The sequence below is a fragment of the Brachycentrus maculatus genome, unplaced genomic scaffold, assembly GCF_059751285.1.
Source record: "Brachycentrus maculatus isolate JH-2025_06_01 unplaced genomic scaffold, ASM5975128v1 h1tg000065l, whole genome shotgun sequence".
NCBI lineage: Eukaryota > Metazoa > Arthropoda > Insecta > Trichoptera > Brachycentridae > Brachycentrus > Brachycentrus maculatus.
The window spans coordinates 2,284,417-2,309,554 of record NW_028280819.1 but is presented as its reverse complement, the minus strand read 5'-3'; the positions used below and the strand labels follow the sequence as shown (position 1 = coordinate 2,309,554).

The window sequence follows — 25,138 nt, the reverse complement described above, 5'->3', positions numbered from 1 at the left end:
AAAAGACGTTCAGTATTTATCACAAGTCAATTTTTTTGCTTTTCTGTTCTAATGCTTCAATTTTAATTCTAGACTCCAAAAACCCTTCTATTTCTATTTTTAGCTTTTAAATTTTTTGCTTTAGTCTGATTTACGTCGATAAGTCGGCTGTCCAAATTTAAAACACAGTAAGGGACATTTTTTTGTAGTACGTTTTTTTACATTTTTGGACTAAGTAGATTCTACTTAGTCCAAAATGCAAAAAAAAACCTACTACAAAAAATGTCCCTTACTGTGTTTTGAGTTTGGTCAGCCGAAGTAAGTTTTAAAGATCTCAATTGTACTTATTTTTTTACAAAAATGTTAATAAAATTAGTATACCACCACTCACCGAGATTTTTATGTCTACCGATTTCGAGGCGTACCCGTCTCTTCGTCAGGACAATCACTAACACAGCATGCAAACAATACTACCCTTCACCACCGTAGCACCATTTACACACTCAAAACTACACAAAATGTCTCGGGTACGGCTCAAGGGGTACGGGTTACAGGTCAAGGGGTCGGGTACAGGTCAAAAGACGGGTACGTCTCAAAACCGGTAGACGTAAAAATCTCGGTGAGTGGTTAAATACTAATTTTATTAACATTTTTGTAAAAAAATAAATAAGTAAAAATGACTAACCACAAAGTAAATGCTTTAAATATTAATAATATTGAGAATAGTATAGATCTCAATTGATTTTATTAGCAACAGATGGTAGCATTTTGATCAACCCGATAGAATATTGCATATTATTTCTGAAGGACATATGTAGTAGAGAGTGTTAACTTATCTACTATGGCTGTAACAACTACTCTTGTGTATTACTAAGTTAGAAAATGGCATCAAGACAGTGTAAATAGGAAGTTGGTTCATTTTGTTTTATTTGGGGTGAATTTGACGTAGAGTTCTATGCACCATTAGTTGAAAATAATTTATGTGGTGCGAATAAAAAAGGATTGATTAAAATTGTGGTAAAAAAAAAAATTCGAAAATTATAAATAAATAAAATAATCGTAAGAACTATAATAGAATGTACAAAATGGGAATGAGATATTAGTAAAATAAAAAATAAAATAAAATAATCCGAAATTAAATATTTAAAAAATTAAAAAATAAAAAATTGGCAAAAACTACACTAGAAAATAATTTATTAGTTAATTTATAAAGCTAATCTTTACTACAAAACTAACAAGGAATTCCTTTTAATGATTATCCATTAATATTTATGTGCCAATTACCGCATAAAAATCATAATCAAATCGCAATCTTCTAAGTTATTATCACCGTTTCCAATAAATATAAGCCTGCATGCAAATTTAAGTGTTCTTCCTAATATTTGCACGTTGGTGAAATTGGGAAAACCACCATAGTAATTGTACAGGATGCACCGAAAATAGAGGTACCCACCATACACGTATTTATTATGATTTATACGTATTTATTACGTATGATTTATTAGTTATTTTTTTACGCTGTTGATATTCAACCTTGTGTAGAAATGAAACTCGTAGTCTATCTACTGATACTGGATGGACTATTGTCCAGGAAAGGTACATAACGTTGAAAACATTATGTACCTTTTAGATCGTGGTCGATCACTTCGTTTTTCTCAAGAATACATAAGTGTTAGGTTCCTTTAAAGAATTAATTATGGTAGGCAGTAGAGGCAGGTAGTAAGGTAAACTAGGTACGACTTAGTAAGGTAGGGCAGGTACTGGTTGCTTTTCTGCCTATATGGAATGCTCATATGCTATGTAAACTCACAAGTCAAATCATAGAGCTAAAATCTCATACCTAAGTAACTTCATTGCTAACTTAAAATCATTAAATTGTTTAGAATCATGCCTTTAACGAGATAGCCAATGATTTTGCCTAGAAATTTCACTCACGAATAACATGAAATTTTAGTAACTTTAAACATACAGAGAAAATCCATTCTAAAGTAGGTATGTAGGCTATAAAACTTATTAAGTTCAAACATAAGTAGGGCCACGATAAACGATGTTGCATAAGTCGTAGCTTGATTTTATAGTCACTTAGACATGTCGCTCACTCCCTTTAACAACATCATATATCAAAAAACTTGATTTTTCAAGAGATCGTTTAATAACGTTTAAGTATATAATAAAATGTATTAAAAATAAATAGCAAGCCACTTATTGAACTTTTTACTGTGCAACAGATATTTTTAGGTAAAACTTGAAGGTTTTTTCTTCATTTGTAAAATATTTAGAATATTATAAAAAATATTTAAACAATACCTTTTCTTCAAAAAGCAAAAACAATACTTTCTGCCCTGTAGCTGGTAAATATTAAGTTAAAAATATGCCGCTTTTGCTAGGATATAGTACATTTTCTGGACATTCTGAAAACATGCACAACTGAAAATTGACGATTTTTGGTATATGACGTTGTTGAAAAGAGTGAGCGATGTGAAAAATGCACCTTCTCTGACAGTTTTTAAGAAACTCCTGAAAGATCTATTATTAAAACTAACTATCCCTCATGTCATTCTTCCTTGGCTGCTTTCCTTTATTTCTCCACCCTCAACTCCCTACCTGATCATACTTCCTTTGCTCTTTACATCAATTGCAGTTCATTTGATATATACTGTTTTACATATTTGTTTATTCGTATTGCAATGTATTATTATTAATATTTTTTTTATTTAAACTCATACACAAGCACTATCTCATACCAAACATTGGCCAGTATCGCTAGTCAGTTTTTTATTTGTGGAGGTCCTTGCCAAAAAGTTACATTTCCAATATTGCACAAAAAAATATTTTAAATCCAAACTTTACTGTATGCTTTCGAAATCTTAATTAAAGTTGCGATAAATACGTTACCAATATGAAATCATTAAATCGCACCTGACATACATTATATCGCATACATACAAAAAATTCTCTTACATACATTAAATTAAATCATTAAATCACACTTAAAATCACTTATAATGGAAATGTAGAGTTTTGGCGAGGACCTCCACATTTTATTCACCATTTCGCCTATATTATAACTATTGTCACTATATATATATATTTTTTTTTTAAATAAGGCATTCCACCCATATGGAGAGTGATCTCTGCCTGAACCATAAAAAAAAACAGAATTATGCAACAATGACACGGAATAAAATATATCAGATTCAGGAACAAGTACATATAACTACAACAGGTCAACGTAATGGGACTGTTTGTCAGTATATTAAAATAAATTTATACCCGAATTGCAACAATATAAACTTACATAGCAAAACAAGATATCAAACACAACTGTACATTAAACACATTAAAATAAATAATGTCCGGTTTTTCTATATTAGTCGTAACTATAATTGAACATCCATAATTTAAAAAAAAAACATTGTTAGTATGAAATACTGACATTAAAGAGACTTTCCTATGGTTGGTTATTAATTTTTAATATATTTTTTATGAAGGTATAGTTAATATATATTTAAAAAAATACATGTATACATAAATTATTACGTCACAATTAACTGCGATTTAAACAGTCTGTCATCAGGTTCTTAAATTAACCTTTCTGGGTGTACAATAATTGATGTCCGACTTTCTCTGGGGAGTGGGTTCTTTTTAAATGAAAAAAAAATACGCAATTTATGTGTTATGAAGATAGAAATAAAAATAATAATATAAAAGCAAAACTCAATATCTCTGGGTTTTTTTTTATGACAAAAAAATACCCAGCAATAGCTAAGAGATGCCAAAAAATATGATTTCAATTTTTATTTAACTTATAATTTAGCCAGTTGTGTTAATCACAATATTTTTACTCAAAATAAAAAACTAACTTACTAACCATCACGCCGCTTCCCCGCAGGGGTAAGCAGAGAGAATAGAGCGCCACACCACTCTGTCCTTGCAAACATTCTTCGCCTCTTCCACGTTCATGCATCTCCTCATACATACCCGCCGATTGTTACGACTCCTAACCTGACCACTTTCAAGTATTTGGCATACCTGATCGTGCCATGTTTTTCTTGGTCTTCTTCTGCATCTTTTCCCAATAACATTCGCCTCAAAATAACCTCCTTTATTCAATTATTAATGTCTGTCTTGAATGTTATTAAATGACTCTATGGTCAATCGAAGCAGGTCAAACTCCTTTATTGCATAATACTCAGTAATACTTCCTTAGACCACACGCGGTATATATTATATTTTGTTTCACGTGTTTCAGTGTTTTTTTTTATCTTGTGGTTCTGTGTATGTTATCATATAGTGTGTTATTTGTAATATGTGTGTTGTTTTGCTGGGAGGTCCTTCCTTGTAACACATGTAAGTAATTCTTAAATGCATATTAGGACGGCCACTTTTGTATGGAGAAAAAAATGTATGTTTTCTATCGGGCACAGGAAGAAAACGGTGCCAAATAATGTTTTTACCATACATACAAAATTTTATACACATCGGAAATTATCCTGCATCTCCGGATCGACTTTGATATAGTTGATTTTTTTGTTTTTTAGCTGAATTTTTGCAGTAAGGCTAATAAATCTAACAAGGCTAATGCATTGCATATGTTAGGGTTGTTTTAGCGTATAGTTGTTTATCTGGCACGAGTCGGTAATTTATTGAATATTTTCGAAGTATTATTTTCACTACGGATTTTTGTGCAACCTAAAGACTTTTAATATTGTGTCACTCGTACCACCCCATACCATAATCCTGTATTGTAAAATAGACACAATGGCTATACATAGATAAGAAAACATAAAAATAAGTTATATTGTATCAAACATTATAAAATAAAACAACTTTGTTTTAACAACTTTTAATTGGTACCTTTTTTCCAACCGGTTTCGACAAGAACATTGCCATCATCAGGGTTTATGTACTAATTCTAAAACATTGAAATACTCATAGTTAAGTTATACTTAATTACCCTTCCCTTACGACAGTGATTCCCAAAGTGGTCTATATCGACCCCCAGGGGTCTACGACGACTTGGAAGGGGCATATGTCAGCGAAAAAAATTGGGGGTCCATGAAAAAGAAATGGAAATCAACGGCATCAAGTTTATTCCTAAGACTAAAAGCATTTATTATTTGCTTATTTATTTAATTTAACAGAGAGTAATTTTAATTTGAATTAACTTAACATGTGTGTATTTTTTGAATTTTCATTACACTTTATAAATTATCATACACGTTATAAATTTCAATCTTTCAATGTGTACTACTTACATCGACTTTCCAAAATACATTAGAAGATAGTGAATTTGCTGAAAAACAATATCAGGTAAGGAGGGAAAAAATCGAAAAATATGGCAAGGGGTCTACGAGACAAAAAAAGTTTGGGAACCTCTGCCTTACGATACCAAAAACTTCCACGCACTCCGTACACCATATGAAAATGTGATTTAAAGAAATGTGATTTAAAAAACGGGAAAAAGCATTCAAGAAAATAATACATACTTAGTGTGTATTACTTACTTATGTGCGAGTGCGTTCAAAAGAAAATAATATAGAAGAATAATTTATTTTTTTAAATGTTATTTCGTGCAATCTCGCGACTAATGCATCGTTCTACATGTACGAATTTCAACATTTTCTGAATTCGCTTTTATTTTTTTAGTATACTCATAAAACCCTGCATATTATGAAAGAGTGAAGAATGAATAGTAAAAGAAATTTATGAAACGAATGAGTTCGGTAATAGAACCAGAGGAAGACCGAGGAAAACTTGGTATGATCAAGAATTTAAAATTTAGTCAGGTCAGGAGTCGAGTAATCGGTGGGTATGAGAAGGAGATGCATGAATGTGGAAGAGGCGAAGATTGTTTGCAAAGACAGATTAATCGCGTGTTTCATTTTCTCTGCCTACCCCTGCGGAAAGTGGCGTGATGGTTAGTTAATTAGTTAACAAAAAAATCAAATAATGTTATTTACATTAATATTATGATTTTACCGAAAAATTATATTTAGTTATTTCCCATATTAATTTAATCAACATTTTCGAAAAATATTTTTTTTTACAATTTATAAAATATCAAAAACGTGCTCGTATTTTGGTCCACCGTGTAGATATGATTGATCAATTCCTATCCCATCATAGAAGTACACGATTAGATTTTTTATTCGACCAAATTATTCTTAAGTATGTACTTACAAGGAAAAAACAAGATTGTACACATTATACACAAAATAATTTTAAAACGCAACGGTAATTTGTTTTTTACTTGTGTTTTACAAGTTGTTTATTATTTGTTTATTATTGCCAATAGCGCAAATAAATATATCTTATTTTTGATCAGGTAACATTCGATCACTATAAAAAAAAATATGGCGGTCAGTGCATTTAGCGAACAGACAAGTCATTATTTATTTGTTAGATCTCTACTGAGTAAAAAATAAAAGAGAGAATATGCCATCATTACTCCAACTTGTTGTCCGCCTCCGTAGTGTAATGGTCAGCACACTCGACTACCGTTCTGGAGGTGTAGGGTTCGATTCCCAGGGGGGGGGGTCAAATAAACATATGTAATTTTTCACGCTAATATTTATTCAATATTACCCTGGACTCGTTACCTGAAGCGCTAGGCTGATCATCTTTCCTTCGTATGTTAACGATTAAAATAACACTGCTTTTATATGACGCAGTGCCCTATGCACCATTGGGGCGCGGATAAGGGTTTAAAGTTAAGTAAAGTATTCTAACCTGTATCTGGCCACGCGTTGCTGTGGGTCAGTTTTAGTTTTAATGGAAAAGAAAGAACAGAGCATATAAAAATGAATGCACATTAGAATGCAACGCTGTGTCAAAATCGGTGAAAGAGGAAGACCAAGGAAAACTTGGCATCAAGTATGTCAAATACTTGAAAGCGGCTTGTCAGTCCGGGAGTAATAATCAGATCTTCAGCCTTCAAAAGGAACTGGGAGTGGACGATTAGGACTCGTGAACGATTAGGACTCGCAGGGTCCGCGTTTAACAGCATGAAGGCTGTCTGGAGATCAGATCTATACTATTCGGTGAAGACCAAATGCCGCCTATAAAATGCCTGCATTGCTCCTGTTCTCTTATACGGCTGTGAAACATGGCACCTTACAAGGGCCCAGAGCAGCCGTGTACTTACCTTTGAGAATAGGTGTCTGCGGAGAATTTAGGCGTGCGGTGGTTTGACTTTGTGAGGAATGAAGAGATAAGGCGTAGGACGCAGCAAATCTTGGTCACAACTGTCGTCAAGAAAAGGCGATTCAGTTGGCTTGGCCATGTACTCCGCATGCCTCTTGAGAGCCTTAATCAAGCTTGCCTCTTTTACAAGGCATCAGGTTCGCGCCCAGGAAGACCACTGCTGACAATTCGTCGGCAGTTCTCGTCTAAACTTCGAGACGCTGACCTGACTTGGGAGGATGCAAAAAAGCTGGCGGCCGACAGAAAAGCCTGGAGACAGTTTGTGGACACCATATGCTCCACAAAGGGAGCGGATATGGTTTGTTCAAAAATAATAATAATCAGGTCAGGAGTTGGAATAATCTGAATAATATGCGATGATGCATGAATGTGGAAGAGGATAAGATTATTTGTAAAGGCAGATACTTTGCAGCTCTGCCAGTTAGTCAGTTCCAGTCTGCAGAGTTCACGCAAACACAGAAGGGCGTTGAACCCGCTTAATTAAGAACGAATTTCACGAAATATTTTGCATAAATTCAATTTCAATAAATATATATCATCCCTTCTCCATTACAGCACGACGAATTACATTAATGTTTCTTCTGGTCATATATTAAAGGTGACAAGGCGGGATATTTAAAGTAACGCGATTTTGTTAACACGTTGCGGCCCTGATTTAAAAAAACAACATAACAGAAACTGTTCCTTCCAAATTTGTGTATTTTTTACAAGAATTTGTGTTTTAAACTGTATTTTTTTTATTACACGGAAAAAAAAACAGTTTCAATACATGAAAAAAACAGAATACAAAAAAAAATCATAAATACCAATTACAGTTTTTCACATTTATACATAGGAAAAGTAAGAGAGAAAAAATCTATATAAAACAAGAGATATGAGATAAGGATGGGATAAAGAGAAAAGGAGATGACAGTGATAGGAAAAGAAGAAAAGGAGAGGACTGAGAATAGAATTACCCTTTTCGGTTTATAATATTTCGAATAATTTTAGTTTAAAGTTTGAAAGTTTGAAAGTTTCATAAATGTATGCGAGAAGAACAAAGAGACGCAGTTCATCGACTTTACTTATTTATAATATTGTCCCCACCATATGAAACTCCTTTAAAATCGTATATTAAGGGTGGAGAACAAAATTTTGTGTGCTCAGATAAGATTAAAATTCAAACGTATGTACGTCGCGCTCGCTTTTTGTTTATTGGTGTCGCTTTGTTCTTCTCGCCCTAACAATTTGTAATTTTCGATAAATAAATAGTTGTCTTCCTTTGCGCGTTTCCGTCTTCCTCATCATAAGTGTTCCAGTACCATTAGACGTTACAGAAACCAATCAAAAACATCAGCACTATGAACCGATTGGAGGCATTCAAAACGTGGCTACATCGTAGAATGCTACACGCTCCATGGACCCAAATGGTCATCAATGCAAATGTGCTCCAAAGAGCAAGAGCAAAAGACAGTTGCTGACTGATATCAAGGTCCTGGAGATGTCCTATCTGGGGCATGTGCTGAGAGGAGAGAAGTACAAGCTATAGCACCTAATCAAAATGGAGGGTTTACGAGATGTGGACAGAAGACAGATCTCCTGGCTCTAGAATAAGACTGCCATTGTTGAAAAAAACCGAGTCACAAAATTGTTTAATGTATAAAGGTTTGAAAATGTATGATGAGATGCCTGAATGTATGAAGAATAAAAAGAGTCTGAAAGAATTTACAAATAAATATTTTTTTAATGTAAGAAGATGTAAATATATATCGTAGTCATACAGGAGAAAGTGACCAAGTGCATTCTTTACAAAAACGTGATTATTAACTATTTTATATCTTACTAGCTTAATATTAAGTAACTAACTAACCTACCATAGCGCCGCGTCTCCACAGGGGTAGACAGAGAGAACAGAATGCCACACCATGTGTATGCAAACATTATTCGCTTCTTCCACGTTCATGCATCTCCTCATACATTCCCTCTGATTATTGTGACTCCTAATATGATCGCTTTCCAGTATTTGGCATACCTGATCGTGCCAAGTTTTTCTCAATCGTACTCTGCTCCTTTTTCAACTAACTACATTCAGCTCATAATTTTGTTTTACCGTTCTTTCCTCACACATTCGTTCCATATGTCCAAACCATCTCAACACACCTTTCTTAATTTGATCGATAATGCTTATCTCAGCTTTGTATTCCTTCCTTATTTCACCATTCGAACATTTATCATACCGATGTATGTATGATGTTTAAAGATGTATTTTTTTAGTAAAAATTTACATCTTTAAAACATGATGTAAATCTAGCTTTGTTTTTTACTGTTGGTCTTCAAAGTGTTAAAATTTGCAAAAAAATAAAAACAGTATGGTAGAGAGTTCAATAACATCAGAACTGGTTCCAAATTAATGATATAAATATATGTATACGAACCTCTATATTTAAATATAATACCACAACTAACTCTCATACGAGATACATTATACTCGTACATGGTACATCGCCCAACTGGTTTGGTTCGTCGGTAGAGATCTACATAAATTCGCGGTCACTTCAAAATAATAAAGGAACTTATAATTTAAAATCATTTCCTGTGAATGAAACTAAATCAAAAGTATAATTTTTGTAATTTATTATATATGAAGCTCTAACTTTGTGATTTTCCATTTTAAAATTAAAATGTAACTTTGTTTAAAATCACTATAATCATTTATTATAACTTAATTATAATGTCTACCGGTTTCGAAGCTAACCGCTTCTTTCTCAAGACTAGATAAAGAAGCGGTTAGCTTCGAAACCGGTAGACATTATAATTAAGTTATAATAAATGATTATAGTGATTTTAAAACAAAGTTACATTTTAATTATAAATTAAAAGTAAAATATCGTGTATACCAGAAAAAAGGCAATAGATGAATGAATACTAAACAGTAAAGGAAATTTATATCTCCATCTTAACATAGGTAAGGAAGAATGTGGAAGTCTGGGTCATTTACAGGGATTACAACCTGTCATAGGCTGGTTTAAGTAGTCACTGTATTTAACTGTAACATTCATAATTCTACCCATGGGTATTGAAATTTAGGAATATATACTACATATCGCTCACTTCTTTCAAGAACGTCATAAATCAAAAAACTTGATTTTTCAGGAGAACGTTTTTATAGTTTAAAAATATAATACTATACATTAAAAATAAATATCAAGCCACTTATTGAACTTTTTAGTCTGCAACAGATCTTTTTAGGTAAAATCTGAAGTTTTTTTCTCCATTTGAAAAATATTTAGTAAGTATATTTAAAAAAAATAATTTAACAACGACTTTTTTTTGAAATGCGAAAACATCACTTTCTGCCCTGTAGCGGGTAAATATTAAGTTAAAAATATGCCTCTTTTGCTGGGATATAGTACATTTTTCGGGCATTCCGGAAACATGCACAACTGAAAATTGACGATTTTTGATTTATGACGTTCTTGAAAGAAGTGAGCGATATGTACTTATATATTTAAATTCTACGTTCTTTCACATGCGATTTGTCAGAAACATTTATGGTTGAATTGAGGAGGTTTTTTTTATTTTACAGAACGTTCATTTTATGTATGTAACATTATTCCCGAATTGTTTTACACACTGGGTTTACATACTAGGTTTACATACTAGTTTGTTTTACATACTGCTGGTAGTACACTAAACATAGAGACATCTTTGTTTGAGAAAGACAAGCTTCAAGCGTTCTTTTCAACGAGGTATAAAAATTTTAATATTTCCGCTTTCTTCTGAACCTCAGAAAATATAGTAATTTCATCTTATTGAATTCATTATTTTCTTTTATTATTTCAATAATTTATTTAATTTATAATACGGAAGCTAACTTATCAATTATTCCCTTATAATAATATTATATATTACTTATATCTTATAAGTTATTGCTTAGTATTCCAAGGAAATTAACGAAACCTGAAAAGAAATTAATGAATATTGTTTTTATTTACCGAAAAGTTTTCTATGCTGCGTAGTTAAAACTATATTTTATATTTGAAGCACTAACTTTGTGATTTTCCGTTTTATAATTAAAATGTAACTTTGTTTTAAAATCACTTTATTGTGTATAGTGATTTTAAAACAAAGTTAGATTTTAATTATAAATTTATTTATGTTCGTCAGGTCATAAATTAAAACAACTATTTGGTGTGTAAATCTTATAATTTATTTTCCTATAAATAAATTTCTTGAGTATATAAATATATAGCTTAAATTTTATTACAGATAATATATATTTTTAAAAAAGCAGACTCATATATTGCATATTATATACACATAATGTTTACATAAATTAATTTTTACATACTTTTATATATTTGGATATAATAAACACTATGTCTCTGTCATTTTGGGTACGTAAAGGTTTTAAATGTAAAGTAAATAAAATGTATAAAATGTATAAATGTATAAAAATATATATATATATATATATATATATATATATATATATATATATATATATATATATATATATATATATATATATGTATATATATATATATATATATATATATATATATATATAATTTTATTCATTTTTATTTATTTTATCTAACAATAACATTTAAATTTTATATAAGTAGTTATATTTTCCAATCAATAATCATTTTTTATTGTTTTTTTTTTATATAACACTGGATAATTCCACCTAAAGGATCATCCGTAGGGTAAAAAATCCAGTTTCTGGTCTTTAATGAATTATAAAGCATTATAATACATATATATATATATATATATATATATATATATATATATATATATATATATATATATATATATGCTGTTTATATCTCAAAATGTTCATGAAATGAATATCAGATCTGAGAATGTAGTCAGAAATTAATAAATATACTCTAATAAAATACGATTTCAATATTATACATAGTCCTTTATAGCACTCTCCTTCAACTTTTTCATTAATAATAATGACTACATCAATGGCCGAATAACAAAAAATATATAAGTTATGATTCTACGACATCATTGCACATTTTTCTCAATTAATTTAAACTGGTAGGTTAAATAATTTTAATGGTATTTTTTACTTAAACATTTTGGGTTATTCATTACAAAAACAGCTGTCTTTTGTGTGTTCTAATATCCAGGGGAGGTATCTTGTTATTCTGGAATACACTCCGGGATAACCTTTTCTGGCACAACCGTTACCCCATGAAACCACACCTAAAAAATAAGTAAAATTTTCATATTATTTTTGAAAAATTAAACACTTCGCTCACTCCTTTCAAGAACGTCATAAATCGAAATTCATCAATTTTCAGTTGTGCATGTTTTCGGAATGTCCAGAAAATGTACCATGTCCCAGCAAAAGAGGCACATTTTTAACTTAATATTTACCCGCTACAGGGCAGAAAGTGTTGTTTTTACATTTTGAAGAAAATGTATTGTTTAATATTTTTTTTTAAATATACTTAATATTTTTCAAATTGAGCAAAAACCTTCAGGTTTTACCTAAAGAGATCTGTTGCACAGTAAAAAGTTTAAAAGTTGCTTGATATTGGTTTTTTATAAATTGTATTATATTTTTAAACTATAAAAACGTTCTCCTGAAAAATCAATTTATTTTTTATTTTTGACGTTCTTGAAAGGAGTGAGCGACTTGTATAATACCATTTGACTTTTATTTCATTACACGCAACTAGTTTTGAAAACTACAGTTGTTTTCATCAACAGGTGGTCAGCAAAACTAACGAACAAAAAAAATCTGGTGTATAATGGAGGTTGGTAGGGTAATAAATAAAGGGGGGAGGGTGAACGAACCGGTCTTTTTGTAAAAGGAAACATAGATAATAATTTTAATTAACATTTTATTCCACAAAGTTAATGCCGAATATTGATAATATCAATTTTTCAGAAATTATTATTTTATTTGAGTTATTGCTGATGTGGCAATTGGTGATGTGTCCGCCTCCGTAGTGTAATGGTCAGCACGCTCGGCTACCGTTCTGGAGGTCCCGGGTTCGATTCCCAAGTGGGGTAAAAGAAATATAAGTGATTTTTTCACTGTAATATTTATTCAATATTACCATGGACTGGTACCTGAAGCGGAGGGCTGATCACCTTTCCTTCATGTGTAAAAAAAAAAATCAAGATAACACTGCGTTTATATGACACAGTGCCCTATGCACCATTGGGGTGCGGATAAGGGTTTCTTCTTATTGCTGATGTAATTTTACGAATAATTACACCTTTACTATTTTAATCATGTACGTTACCAAGGGAAAAGAAAGACATTGGTACCATAAACCAAGCTAGAAAATAAATTGCTAAAACCTCTTCCAATAATTTAATATGCATCGAAACGCGTGTCACAATAGATTTTAAGGAATAGTGGTATTTACCGAGTAAAACTTTAATCAAAAATGATTTTAAGGACACTGGATTCAGAGCAAAGGTAATTTACTGGTCAAATGATAGTTTGAATTAGATGATGGGTCTATGAAAATTGAATTTATGAGAATTGCCCTAAACTATGTACATTTCGTTACGAGGTCAAATATAAACAGGATATCCGAATACGGGTTGTAAGTGAAGAGATGTTATTTTAAGACCTCATATTCATAATATATTTTATTCCTTACCGATTATTTCATATTTATGATCCTTTCTTTCTGCAATCATGGGACCGCCGCTGTCTCCCTGAAAGTACATAAAAATATTTAAAGAACATTTTCATTTTGTTTTTCCTATTATAATGGAGTTTACACTTAACGGATGGTGTGTAAATATTTAGTTAAGGTACAAATTTCCGTAATTTATCAAGTGAAGGCGCTACTGTCAGCCATACATTTCAAATCTACCAAATAACAACTAACGTGTGTGTTATGTATTTAGGTTATGAGCGATGATTAGTAAAATCTCGCTAGTACTTTGGTTTCTTATAAATGAGTATAACTAGGTAGCTCTAAGCGAGTGACTGGTTTCTAGAGGAGACAAATCTAGATTGCCCTTGCCGGACTAAGTGGCTATTCACACGATTGTGGCTATGTTGTTGTCACCAATGTGTCACCAACATACCCACATTCCTAAAAGTATGAAAATAACCCAACAACAATGCATATATCAATATCTTAAAAAAAAATAACGCAATATGAATTCTTTAATGGCCAGAATGGTGAATGCCATTCGTGTTAAGAGTTCAAGTGATCACTTAGGCCAGCCAAATGCCAGGTCGTGAGCCCTGGAATGACCGGAATCTTCGATATTATTTTGTAAAAATACGAAAGATGTTTATGTCTGTTGAGACACATATTGTTTCAATTGATTAAAAATAAAAAAAATATATTTGAAATACACTATTTTAAATGTACCCATTTCTATTATCCATTTATGAATAGCTGTTTTATACAATATCTAGTATTTCTAGCATAATAATCATAATTCTTTTGACCAAACGAGACATATGTTAGGTTTTGTTTGAAGTGTTTCCGTGTTTTTTTAATAAGTTAGCTTATATTACAATTAATATAAACTATTATTGACACTTAATTTACATCATCTATATATATATATATATATATATATATATATATATATATATATATATATATATATATATATATATATATATATATATATATATATATGTGTATATATATTTACATCTCTTTACAGTAAAAAAAAAACATTTATTTTTAAATTCTTTCAGACTCTTATCATTCTTCATACATTCAGGCATCTCATCAAATATTTTCAAACCCTTTTACATTAAACAATTTTGCGACTGTGTGTTTTTTTCAACAATGGCAGTGTTATTTTATCCTTATTTCTAGTAATATGTTCATGACAATTTTTGTTTTAAACTATTTTATCCTTAAAACATTTTGGTAATTTATCGTTTTAAAAAAATACGTAGAAAGATTAGCATATAAAATTTAAGTCTCTTTTTTATAGATAACCAGTTTAGTTCATCTCTCATTTTTTCCATATTATTTTATTTCGTAATTCCATGTGCTTTGCCATAAAGTGTGTTAATTGTGACTTGTGTGATTGATGTGTGTCATTATACTTTGTTAATACAATTAACACATGAATAATTAACTTTTATTTCCAAATACCTGGCAAGAGTCCTTTTTCCCGACATCCGGGTACCCGGCGCACATCATGTTGTCGGAGATCATCTTGGGGTTGTAGCTAGTGTTCCTGCACGCCGCGTTGCTCAGCACGGGCAGCTGGACCTCTTGCAACGTGCAGGAAGGCTTGCCGTCTTCCTTCAACGTTCCCCATCCGGTTACTATTCCCTCAGTTCCCACGTACGTTTGTTCTGAAAATAAACAGGCCATATGCATATATTTCTTTTTCTTTATATATGTACATATACTTATTAGGTTAAAATAGATAAAAACAATAAAAGAAACGTGTGTTAATGAACTCCACCGACAAGACACACAAGGTGGCTTGATGGGTTTCTGCAAAAAACAAGTTAATTATTTACAACATTTTGAGTGTGTCTAAATACTGAGTGTGTACAAATTTGGATTATCTCCAATTAAAGGAGTAATTTTTTATATTAGTTTTGACATCTCATCAAAATGTTGTAAATAAATTATCTAGTCAAATTATAAGCTTAAATAATAAAAATGAAAATGATATTTTCTGGCGTTTCTGATGTGTGTGATTATAATCCAGAATTCGGACCTCACATACTAATAAAAGAGTTTCTGCTCAATAAAAAGCTTATTTTCATCTCACCAATAGATGTCTCGAGTGAAGTTCTAGTGATTCAAAATTGGTTCATATATATATTGAACTTCCAAGAATTTGAGTAGTGTGGTTGTCAATAATGGGTAGAATTGGTGAATGTTACTCGTGTGTAAAGTGATCACTTAAACCAGCCTATGACGGTCGTCAGCCCCGTAAATACCCAGACTTCCATATTCTTCTTCATCTTTGATGAGACGTCAAAAAATAATAAGTTAGTTATGTTTATAATTTTTTAATTAATGTATGCAGAATGTGTATTTATATGTATGTAACTATATAGTTAACAAATAAATGTTTTAAAAAAAGAGAAAAAGGTATGTATGGAATGTATGGAATCAAAGCATGGAGTTGGCAAAAATAAAGAAAAAGAAAGAATAGTGAATGCTGGGATTAGAGTGATGTTGCACTGAAATCAGTTATAGCAAATAAAAGCTTATCTGCGAAAACTAAACTGGCAATGCACAAAGGAGTCTTGGTACCAATTATAATGTTTGGGAGTGAGGCATTGAGTTTGCAACAGAAGAATAAAAAAAGGCGTCAAAACGATGTACAATATATCGCTCACTCCTTTCAACAACGTCATATATCAGAAATCGTCAATGCTCAATTCTGCATGTTTACGGAATGCCCAGAAAATGTACTATATCCCAGCAAATACGGCATATTTTTAACTTAACATTTACCCGCTACAGGGCAGAAAGTGTTGTTTTTTGCATTTGAAGAAAAGGTATTGTTTATTTATTTTTTTAAATACACTAAATATTTTTCAAAAAGAGAAAAAACAATTTAGGTTTTACCTAAAAAGATCTGTTGCACAGTAAAAAGTTCAAAAAGTGGCTTGATTTTATTTTTAATACATTCTATTATATTTTTTAACTTAAAAAACGATCTCCTGAAAAATCAGGTTTTTTGATATATGATGTTGTTGAAAGGAGTGAGCAATATATATTTTAATGTATTGTTTGTAAAAGGCGTTACAGCCATATTTATTAATATAAATAAAATAAAAGTATGCGCTATGCGTAGGTACGAAAGGGGTATTAAATAAAGCTTTGAAAGCTCCACGTACTTTGATCTGTAGGAAGGCAGACTGGGTGGATGTTGGCGCTTATGGGAACCCTTTCGTTGAGTCTCAGGAGCGCGATGTCGTTGTCGAAGTTGCTAAAACTAAAGTCGTGAGTGATAGCCCTGATCACGAATCTGGACTCGTACATTTTGGACTCGTCACATCTGTCCAACTCTCCAAACGTAACACGGATCATGAAGAACATGAATCTGAAAGCAGAAAAAAATATTAACGTCATTTTGAGTGTGCCCAAATACTTGTTCACAAATCTGGATTATCTCCAATTGTAGAAGTAAGTAAGAATATGAACCTCACATATCGATCACTCCTTTCAACAACGTCATATTCGCAAAAACTTGATTTTTCAAAGTTTAAAAATATAGTAAAATGTATTAAAAATAAATATCAAGCCACTTATTGAACTTTATACTATACAACAGATCTTTTTCGGTAAAACCTGAATGTTTTTTCTCCATTGGAAAATATTTAGTATAATTAGAAAAATAATTAAACAATACCTTTTCTTTAAAATGCAAAAACAACACTTTCTGCCCTGTAGCGGGTAAATATTAAATTAAAAATATGTCGCTTTTGCAGGGATATAGTACATTTTTTGGGCATTCCGAAAACATGCACAACTGAAAATTGACGGTTTTTGATAAATGACGTTATTGAAAGGAGTGAGCGATATAATTATTATGATTATTATTTTATTTTTATTTTTTATTTCCTATGTAATCTATTTTAATTTCTAACTTCTATGTTTTTTTGTAAAAGGCAGTAATGCCATAAACAAATGAAAGAGTTTTTAATCAATAAAAAAGCTTCTTCATCTCACCAATAGATGCCTCTAGTGAAAATACTAGTGGTTCAAGTACAATGTTTCGAAATTGGATCATGTATATAGAACTTCCAAGAATTTGAGTAGCGTGGTTGTCAATCATGGGTAGAATTGGTAAATGTTACACGTGTGTAAAGTGGTATTTAGTTACCCTTTGACGCAATGTGCAGCTGTGAGGACGTAGCGGTCGCTGATGAAGGTCCCGCCGCAGTAGAACTTCTTGAAGTACGACAGCTTGGCCATCCAGGGGAACTCCTGAGGAGCCGCCGCCTGCCCACCCACCACTCGACCGGGGTCATTTCTTTCCCCACATACTAAAAATTAAACGTTCTGGTGATAAATAAGCAAAACACCTGTAAACAAGCAATAAATAATCGCAAGTCATAGAAAAATCTCTCATCTTATATCTTATAATATAAAAAAATACAGATTTTTCATCTCAAGTTGTAGTACCTACTATATCAATATATCGTCCGTAGGGTGAATAATTCCGCGTCTGGTAGTATAAACAATGATATATTATTTGTAAAGGTTTCGATAATATGTTGATAATTGGATAGGAGATATTTTAAGCATTAAAAATATATTTATGTATTAATTTTAAATCAAACACAGATTTTTTGAGTCTACTAAGTTGTATTTTACTAACGAAAACCAATAAATTCTTTCTTTCCCAGAAAAAAAATATAAGGGCACATACCTACATCCCCCATTACCTACTGTTGTCACCCATAAATTATTGCTGCACGTGTTAAAACTGTCACTTAGCTTATAGCTACATAAGGACCGTAGTCCGTTTGATCTTTACATTCGTTTGATAATGCCCTAACAAGGCGAAACAAGTGTCAGAATATATTTTTTTATGTGTTTTTGTTAATAAAATACAACTTAGTAGACTTAAAAAATCTGTGTTTGATTTTAAATTAATACATAAATTAAAATGGAGTTCTACAAATTCAACGCCAAATCAATAAATTAAATATATATATTTATATTCATAAAAAAATATTTTAATATCTAAAGAAACTAATGCAATTGATTTTTTTTTAAGTTTTAATTAGCAAATATCACTATTTAAAAAAAAATCTACTGTGACAAGTGTTTCTATATATTTCGCATCATTTTCATTCTCTGTATGTGAAGCTAAGTCAAATTTTCATATTTAATGCGACAATGAATAAAGCCTGCCCGATCACAGCTTTTACCCTCTCTTCATCCTTGAACATCCCAAGGACACAACTCTAAAACTTATCGAAACACGTGTCACAAAAGATTTTAAGAAATACTGGTATGTACCAGGTACAAATCAAAACTTAAATTAAAATGGATAGATGGATAGATATACACACAAAGTGACCGCCGAATCAATTAACGAATAACTGATTTAATTAACCGTATAGAAAAAATACAAATATGAGTATTAATAATTTTAAGTATTATGGTGTACCATATTTAAGCAAAATTACCGCACATAAGATTTAATTTACGTCCAATTTACATCCCATACTACTTTTTTATTTATTTATTCGGGAATTGTAAAGCTTTACATTTAGTAAAAGTATATAATAAAATATGTCCGCCTCCCTAGTGTAATGGTCAGCACGCTCGGCTACCGTTCTGGAGGTCCTGGGTTCGATTCCCAGGGGGGGGTTTTAATAAATGTAAGTGATTTATTCACTGTAATATTTATTCAATATCACCCCGGACTGGTACTACTGAAGCGGAGGGCTGATCACCTTTCCTTCATGCGTTAACGATCAAGATAACAATGCGTTTATATGCTGCAGTGCCCTATGCACCATTGGGGTGCAGATAAGGGTTTGAATTGAAATATAATAAAAAATAGTTACATTAATAAAAAAAGCCAATTACACAATACCACATTTATGTTATAATAACGATCAAAAACATCACTAGATAAAAAATAAAAAATAAAGTGTGGGAGTGTGTGTGTGAGGAAGGGAGTTATAGGGTTAAGGGTACTTTATCAAGTAATAACGGATGCACATTTGACATGTTTAAAAAAAATACTATAAGTTAGCCATTTTGATGTTTAACCTTTTCGGAAGTACCAAAATTGATGTCCGACTTTCTCTGGGAAGTGGGTTCTTTTTACATGAAAAAAAAATCTTCATTAAATTGATGTATTATGTTTAAAAAAAATTTAAACACATATTCGAAATATTTTTCAATTATGACAAAATTATACACAAATATCCACAGATGTGGGTTTGGAGGAAGATGATCAAAACATCATGGGTCGTAAGGAAGCCCAACGAAAAGGTGTTGCAGGACGTAAAAGAAAGAAGAGAGCTTATAAATCATATTTTGAAGAGGAAGGCCAAGCTAATAGGGCACTCAATTAGACATAGCACCTTTCTTAGCAACATCTTCGAAGGAAGAATCTTGGGAAAACAAACAAGAGGCCGCCCAAGAACTTCATACTTCCAGGATTTGAAGCGGCTCATGGACGTCTCCTCCTATTCGCAGCTCAAGAGGATGGCGACTGACAGAGACAAGTGGCTGACACAACAAGGCGCTGCCTTTAGAAGATGATGATGATGATCCACAGATGTCATTTCTATACAAGTTACATCATACTAACTGACAGACGGACTTCGACGTTCATTAACGTCGATACTCCTTTGAGGAAAATTCGAACTGACGTTTATTTACGTCCATACTCCCGGATAGGTTAAAATTGTTCTTACCACACGAGCAAGCAGCAGGAGGTGAGTCGTGAGCAGGCGGCCTATTTCCCCAAAATCCCCCAATTTGTTTGAGCGGTTGTTTACTTTGGGTTCCGCCCCCAAACAAACTAAATCCCCTCGAATATGGCCTCTCCATCTGAAATAATCAAATAAATAAAAATAAGATTGTTTACATTTTGACATCTCTTTATTTTATTATTTTATTTTTATTGATTTTTTTTTTTACAAAACATATTTAAATAAAACAAAATAGTTGGTGAATATACATACAATACATTTCAATGTATAACGTTTCTACCTCTCTAATAAAGTAGATACTTCGCTCACTCCTTTCAAGAACGTCATAAATCAAAAAACTTGATTTTTCAGGAGAACCTTTTTAAAGTTTAAAAATATAATACAATGTATTAAAAATTAATATCAAGCCACTTATTGAACTTTTTACTGTGCAACAGATCTTTTTAGGTAAAACCTGAAGGTTTTTTTTTCTTAGTTTATTTCAAAAAATAATTCAACAATACCTTTTCTTCAAAATGCAAAAACAACACTTTCTGCCCTGTAGCGGGTAAATATTAAGTTAAAAATATTTCTATTTTGCTAGGATATAGTACATTTTCTGGGCATTCCGAAAACATGCACAACTGAATATTGACGATTTTTTATTTATGACGTTCTTGAAAGGAGTGAGCGACTTGTGTTTAGGGAGTTCGTTTTACAATATTTTTTTAAACAAAGTAAATTAAAATTAAAATTAAAAATAAACAAGGTAAATTAAAAATTAAAATATATTCTTTGGTATGTAGTCTAGGTAGGGGTGAGTCTCATATGTTTTTTTTATTATTTTCATTTTATTTTTATAACATAGATAAGGAATAATTTGTTTTGTATTCCTCATTTGGACTTTGGGTTTGGGTTTGTCATGGGCTGGTTTAAATTTAAAAAAAATACTTTTAAAATAAATATAATATGGGAAAAATATATTAATATATTATTTTAACTCCTCACCTTTCAATAACTCTTTTCTCTTCAAAATCATATATTTATTTCAATTTTTTTTTTCATTACAAACCGGTATTTTAAGTAAAAACAATAGATCAATTACGTCAAGTATTTCTGTCTTAAAATAAAGTTAAGCTGTGATTTATCGTACATTGGGTCTTTATACTCAAAAAATAAAAATAAAATTCTGACAGCGACCATTAGTGATTCTTTTAAAATAAAATTTCACCCGCATGGCGAGCCGTACAGTTGGGTTTTATTTTCACTGTTACGCTCATATTGGTTCCATTTCTCTTTAGAAATCAATAAACATAACAATGGGTGAGGTACATAGTACTGTAAGTGCTTCCTTGGTACTTCGAGACACGTGTAAATACCTCAGAAATACGTGACAATGTCGCACTTAAGTCGTATTCACAACACTGTTCTGAAAAGAAATCCTAAACAATGACCTTAGCAGTCACCTTAAACCCGGGGCTCATTTAATTTTCAGATAAACATTATAATTATAAATACTTCAATTCGGGATATTCCCATAAAATCTCACAAATCTTAATTCCCATAAAAAATTATTCTTATTGCTTCATTTTCAATTTTTAATTCAGTTTTTACTTGGTAAATACCATTATTTCCTAACCGTTTTGGTGCTGAGATTTTTTCTTATAAGTAGAAGGTGTAGTAGAAGCAATAGACAAGTTTCCTTTTTATACTAATCAGCCGGCTTATTTTACTTATGAAGTGTATTCTCTAATAGTTGATAATAATTATTTGAATTTAACGGAAAACAGTAACAATCGTAACCCTTGTATGTCACTCCTCGTTTTCGAGATATCGTTAAACCTTCAATTTTCTAAATTTTAAGCAAAGGTTAATGAGTGTTTGACATTTCAGTTATTAAAACTATGTTTTGAAAAAAAATTATTGATCAATATTCGAAACGAGTGAAATCAACATATCGCTCATTCCTTCCAAGAACGTCATAAATCAAAAATCGTCAATTTTCAGTTGTGCATGTTTTCAGAATGCCCAGAAAATGTACTATATCCCAGCAAAAGAGGCATGTTTTTAACTTAATATTTACCTGCTACAGGGCAGAAAGTGTTGTTTTTGCATTTTGAAGAAAAGTTATTGTTTAATTATTGTTTGAAATTTATAAAATATTTTTCAAATGGAGAAAAAACCTTCAGGTTTTACCTAAAAAGATCTGTTGCACATTAAAAAGTTCAATAAGTGGCTTGATATTTGTTTTTAATACATTGTATTATATTTTTAAACTTTAATAACGTTCTCCTGAAAAATCAAGTATTTTGATTTATGACGTTCTTGAAAGGAGTGAGCGATATGACGTATATACAATGTCAACTGATAGTGTTTTTTAAACACAATAAAGTATGGAGAAAATATTTTGTTCATTAAAACCACTGTTCATTTTGTCTTATGGTAATATAACACTTTTCTTATCATTCATCGTTCACTTTGTGTAAAACCACTTTAAAGAGCGGCAAATATATGATAATTAAGTGGTATTACAATAGTGAAGAATGAATGATAAAGAAAGTGCTATAGAGAAAGTACTTGAAATACAGGGTTAATTTTAATATCAATGTGATTGTAATAAAACTGGGCTGGGTTCACACTGATTTATACCACATGGTATACAAGGCGACTAGCTAAATCCTGTCAAAATTTGCTTAAATTCTCACAAATAAATGATGTATTCTCGAAATATTTTTACCTGTCATAAGTATTTACATACACAAACACGAGCGTATTTAATGCAACATTGTATCTAAATGTCAAAGCAATTGGTGAATAACTTTAGGAGATTTAATATTTTGAGAAAACGAACTTTTACAATTATCTATACATAGAATTCTTAAAAAAATAAATATTTAGATTAATATATCTATACGAATATAACTAATATAACATTATGCTCTAATCGTTGTACATGATTTCCACTAACAAACATAACGCCATTTTCCGCAGGGGTAGGCAGAGGGGATAGAACGCCACACCGCTGTACTTGCAAACATTCTTCGCCTTTTTCACATTCGTGAATCTCGTCTTTGACAAACTTGATCATCCCCAAATTTCCTCGGTTTTCCTCTGCTCCTGTCTGCATTTGTATCATAATCCGCTTTTTTTTACCGTTTTTTCCTTACTCATTCGTTCTACATGTCCAAACCATCTCTACACACATTTCTTATTTTATTTTTTTTTCACTGTAATATTGATGTAATATTACCATAGGCTGATACCTGAAAAGCAAGACTTTCATTTGCCAGTCACCTTGCCTTTATATAATTAATTTTGCGTCTATCCGATGCAGTGCCCTATGCACCATCGTGTACGGACAGTGGTCCCAAGAAGTAATATATATTTTACTCACCCCGTGGCAGGTTTGCATGACAATAGCAGTCAAAATGAACAAAGCCAACGTATTCCTGTCCATTTTGGGTTTGAATTTCCTGTCAGCACAGCCGAAAGATGATCCCCTGAATTTTAAACAGGTAACTGTTCCACACGCTGAGATCATAAGTCACAATTTATAGCATCAATTCGGACAGGTCAAAAACAAATGCTTAATTTGGCTCAATTCACAAATATGACTGATTGAATCGATTTTTTTTGTGTGGTTCGGTATTTCTTATCGGTAACTCGTTGCGCTTCTCCAATCGATTGATTGACGTTTTCAATATGTTCGAGAGAGCATGAAGATTGATTTTCTGCATCGGCTGAGGCGATTGCTTCTTTTGTCGTTCCGGTGTGGCTGCTTTTGCCGCTACGCTGTAGCGATGTTGTTGCACTTTCGCGCCGCTCCGCTCACGACATAGTCGGATCGTTCCGGTGTAAATATTTGGCCCACGAGGACTGGTGACTGACTGTTGCAAATGTTGAGGTCGCGGCCGCGGCTCTCGGAATGTCACGAGGACCCCGCGCGGGCGAGGGGGCGGGGGCGGGCGGGGAACGGAGACTCCGTTGTCTCCCACTCCGTATAACTCATGTGTACCTGTTTCTCCCCTCTCTGATGAATGCAGGGCCGGAAGAGGCTATTCCAGGAAAACGACTTAAAATTATGAACAGCATTTTTGTGTGCCTAAATACTTGTTCCCAAATCTGGATTATCTCCAATTATAGGAGTTATTTTTTATATTATTTTTAAAAAATAGGTTTGAATTTTTTTTATATGAAGTAGGGAGGAGTAAAAACAATATAAATTGAATACTTGTGTTAGACCAGTATTGTGATTATTAATGTAAACATGACTAGTTTTTTGAACTAAAAATGTTCTCACTGACAGGTTTAAATACAAACATTTTGTAAACATAATAAAACAACAAACATATTATTTTTTCCAACATTTTGAGTGTATCCAAATACTTGTTCACAAATCTGGATTATCTTCAATTATAGGAGTTTTTTGACATCTCATCAAAGATGAGGAAGAATATGGAAGTCTGGACATTTACGGTACTGACGATCGTCATAGGCTCGTTTAAGTGATCACTTTACACACGTGTAACATTCACCAATTCTACGAGTTGTGTCCTTGAAACGTTGAAGGATGAAGAGGGGGTAACAGCTGTT

At 31.8% G+C, this 25,138-nt stretch overlaps 1 protein-coding gene across 1 annotated transcript; it reads right to left on the bottom strand.

Annotated features, from left to right (window-relative positions):
- Window positions 1–12,076: 12,076 nt before the first annotated feature.
- Window positions 12,077–24,475, bottom strand: LOC148311439 (trypsin-1-like). Its single transcript, XM_088256741.1, has 7 exons — window positions 23,940–24,475; window positions 20,549–20,684; window positions 17,989–18,151; window positions 17,000–17,205; window positions 15,285–15,490; window positions 13,809–13,866; window positions 12,077–12,390 (listed from the first exon to the last, which is right to left on the bottom strand). The coding sequence occupies exons 1-7, from the start codon at window positions 24,084–24,086 to the stop codon at window positions 12,269–12,271; spliced, it is 1,038 nt and encodes a 345-aa protein (XP_088112867.1). The 5' UTR covers window positions 24,087–24,475; the 3' UTR covers window positions 12,077–12,268.
- Between the last annotated feature and the right edge of the window lie 663 nt (window positions 24,476–25,138).

What these genes read in the sequence shown, in the direction of transcription:
- LOC148311439 (XM_088256741.1), bottom strand. Translation starts at nt 24,086, where the DNA reads ATGATCTCAGCGTGTGGAACAGTTACCTGTTTAAAATTCAGGGGATCA. An exon ending in GGAAAAAGGACTCTTGCCAG is followed by an intron (nt 13,867 to 15,284) that starts GTATTTGGAAAT and finishes ATGTACTTTCAG; the next exon opens with GGAGACAGCGGCGGTCCCAT. An exon ending in TCATAAATATGAAATAATCG is followed by an intron (nt 12,391 to 13,808) that starts GTAAGGAATAAA and finishes CTTATTTTTTAG; the next exon opens with GTGTGGTTTCATGGGGTAAC.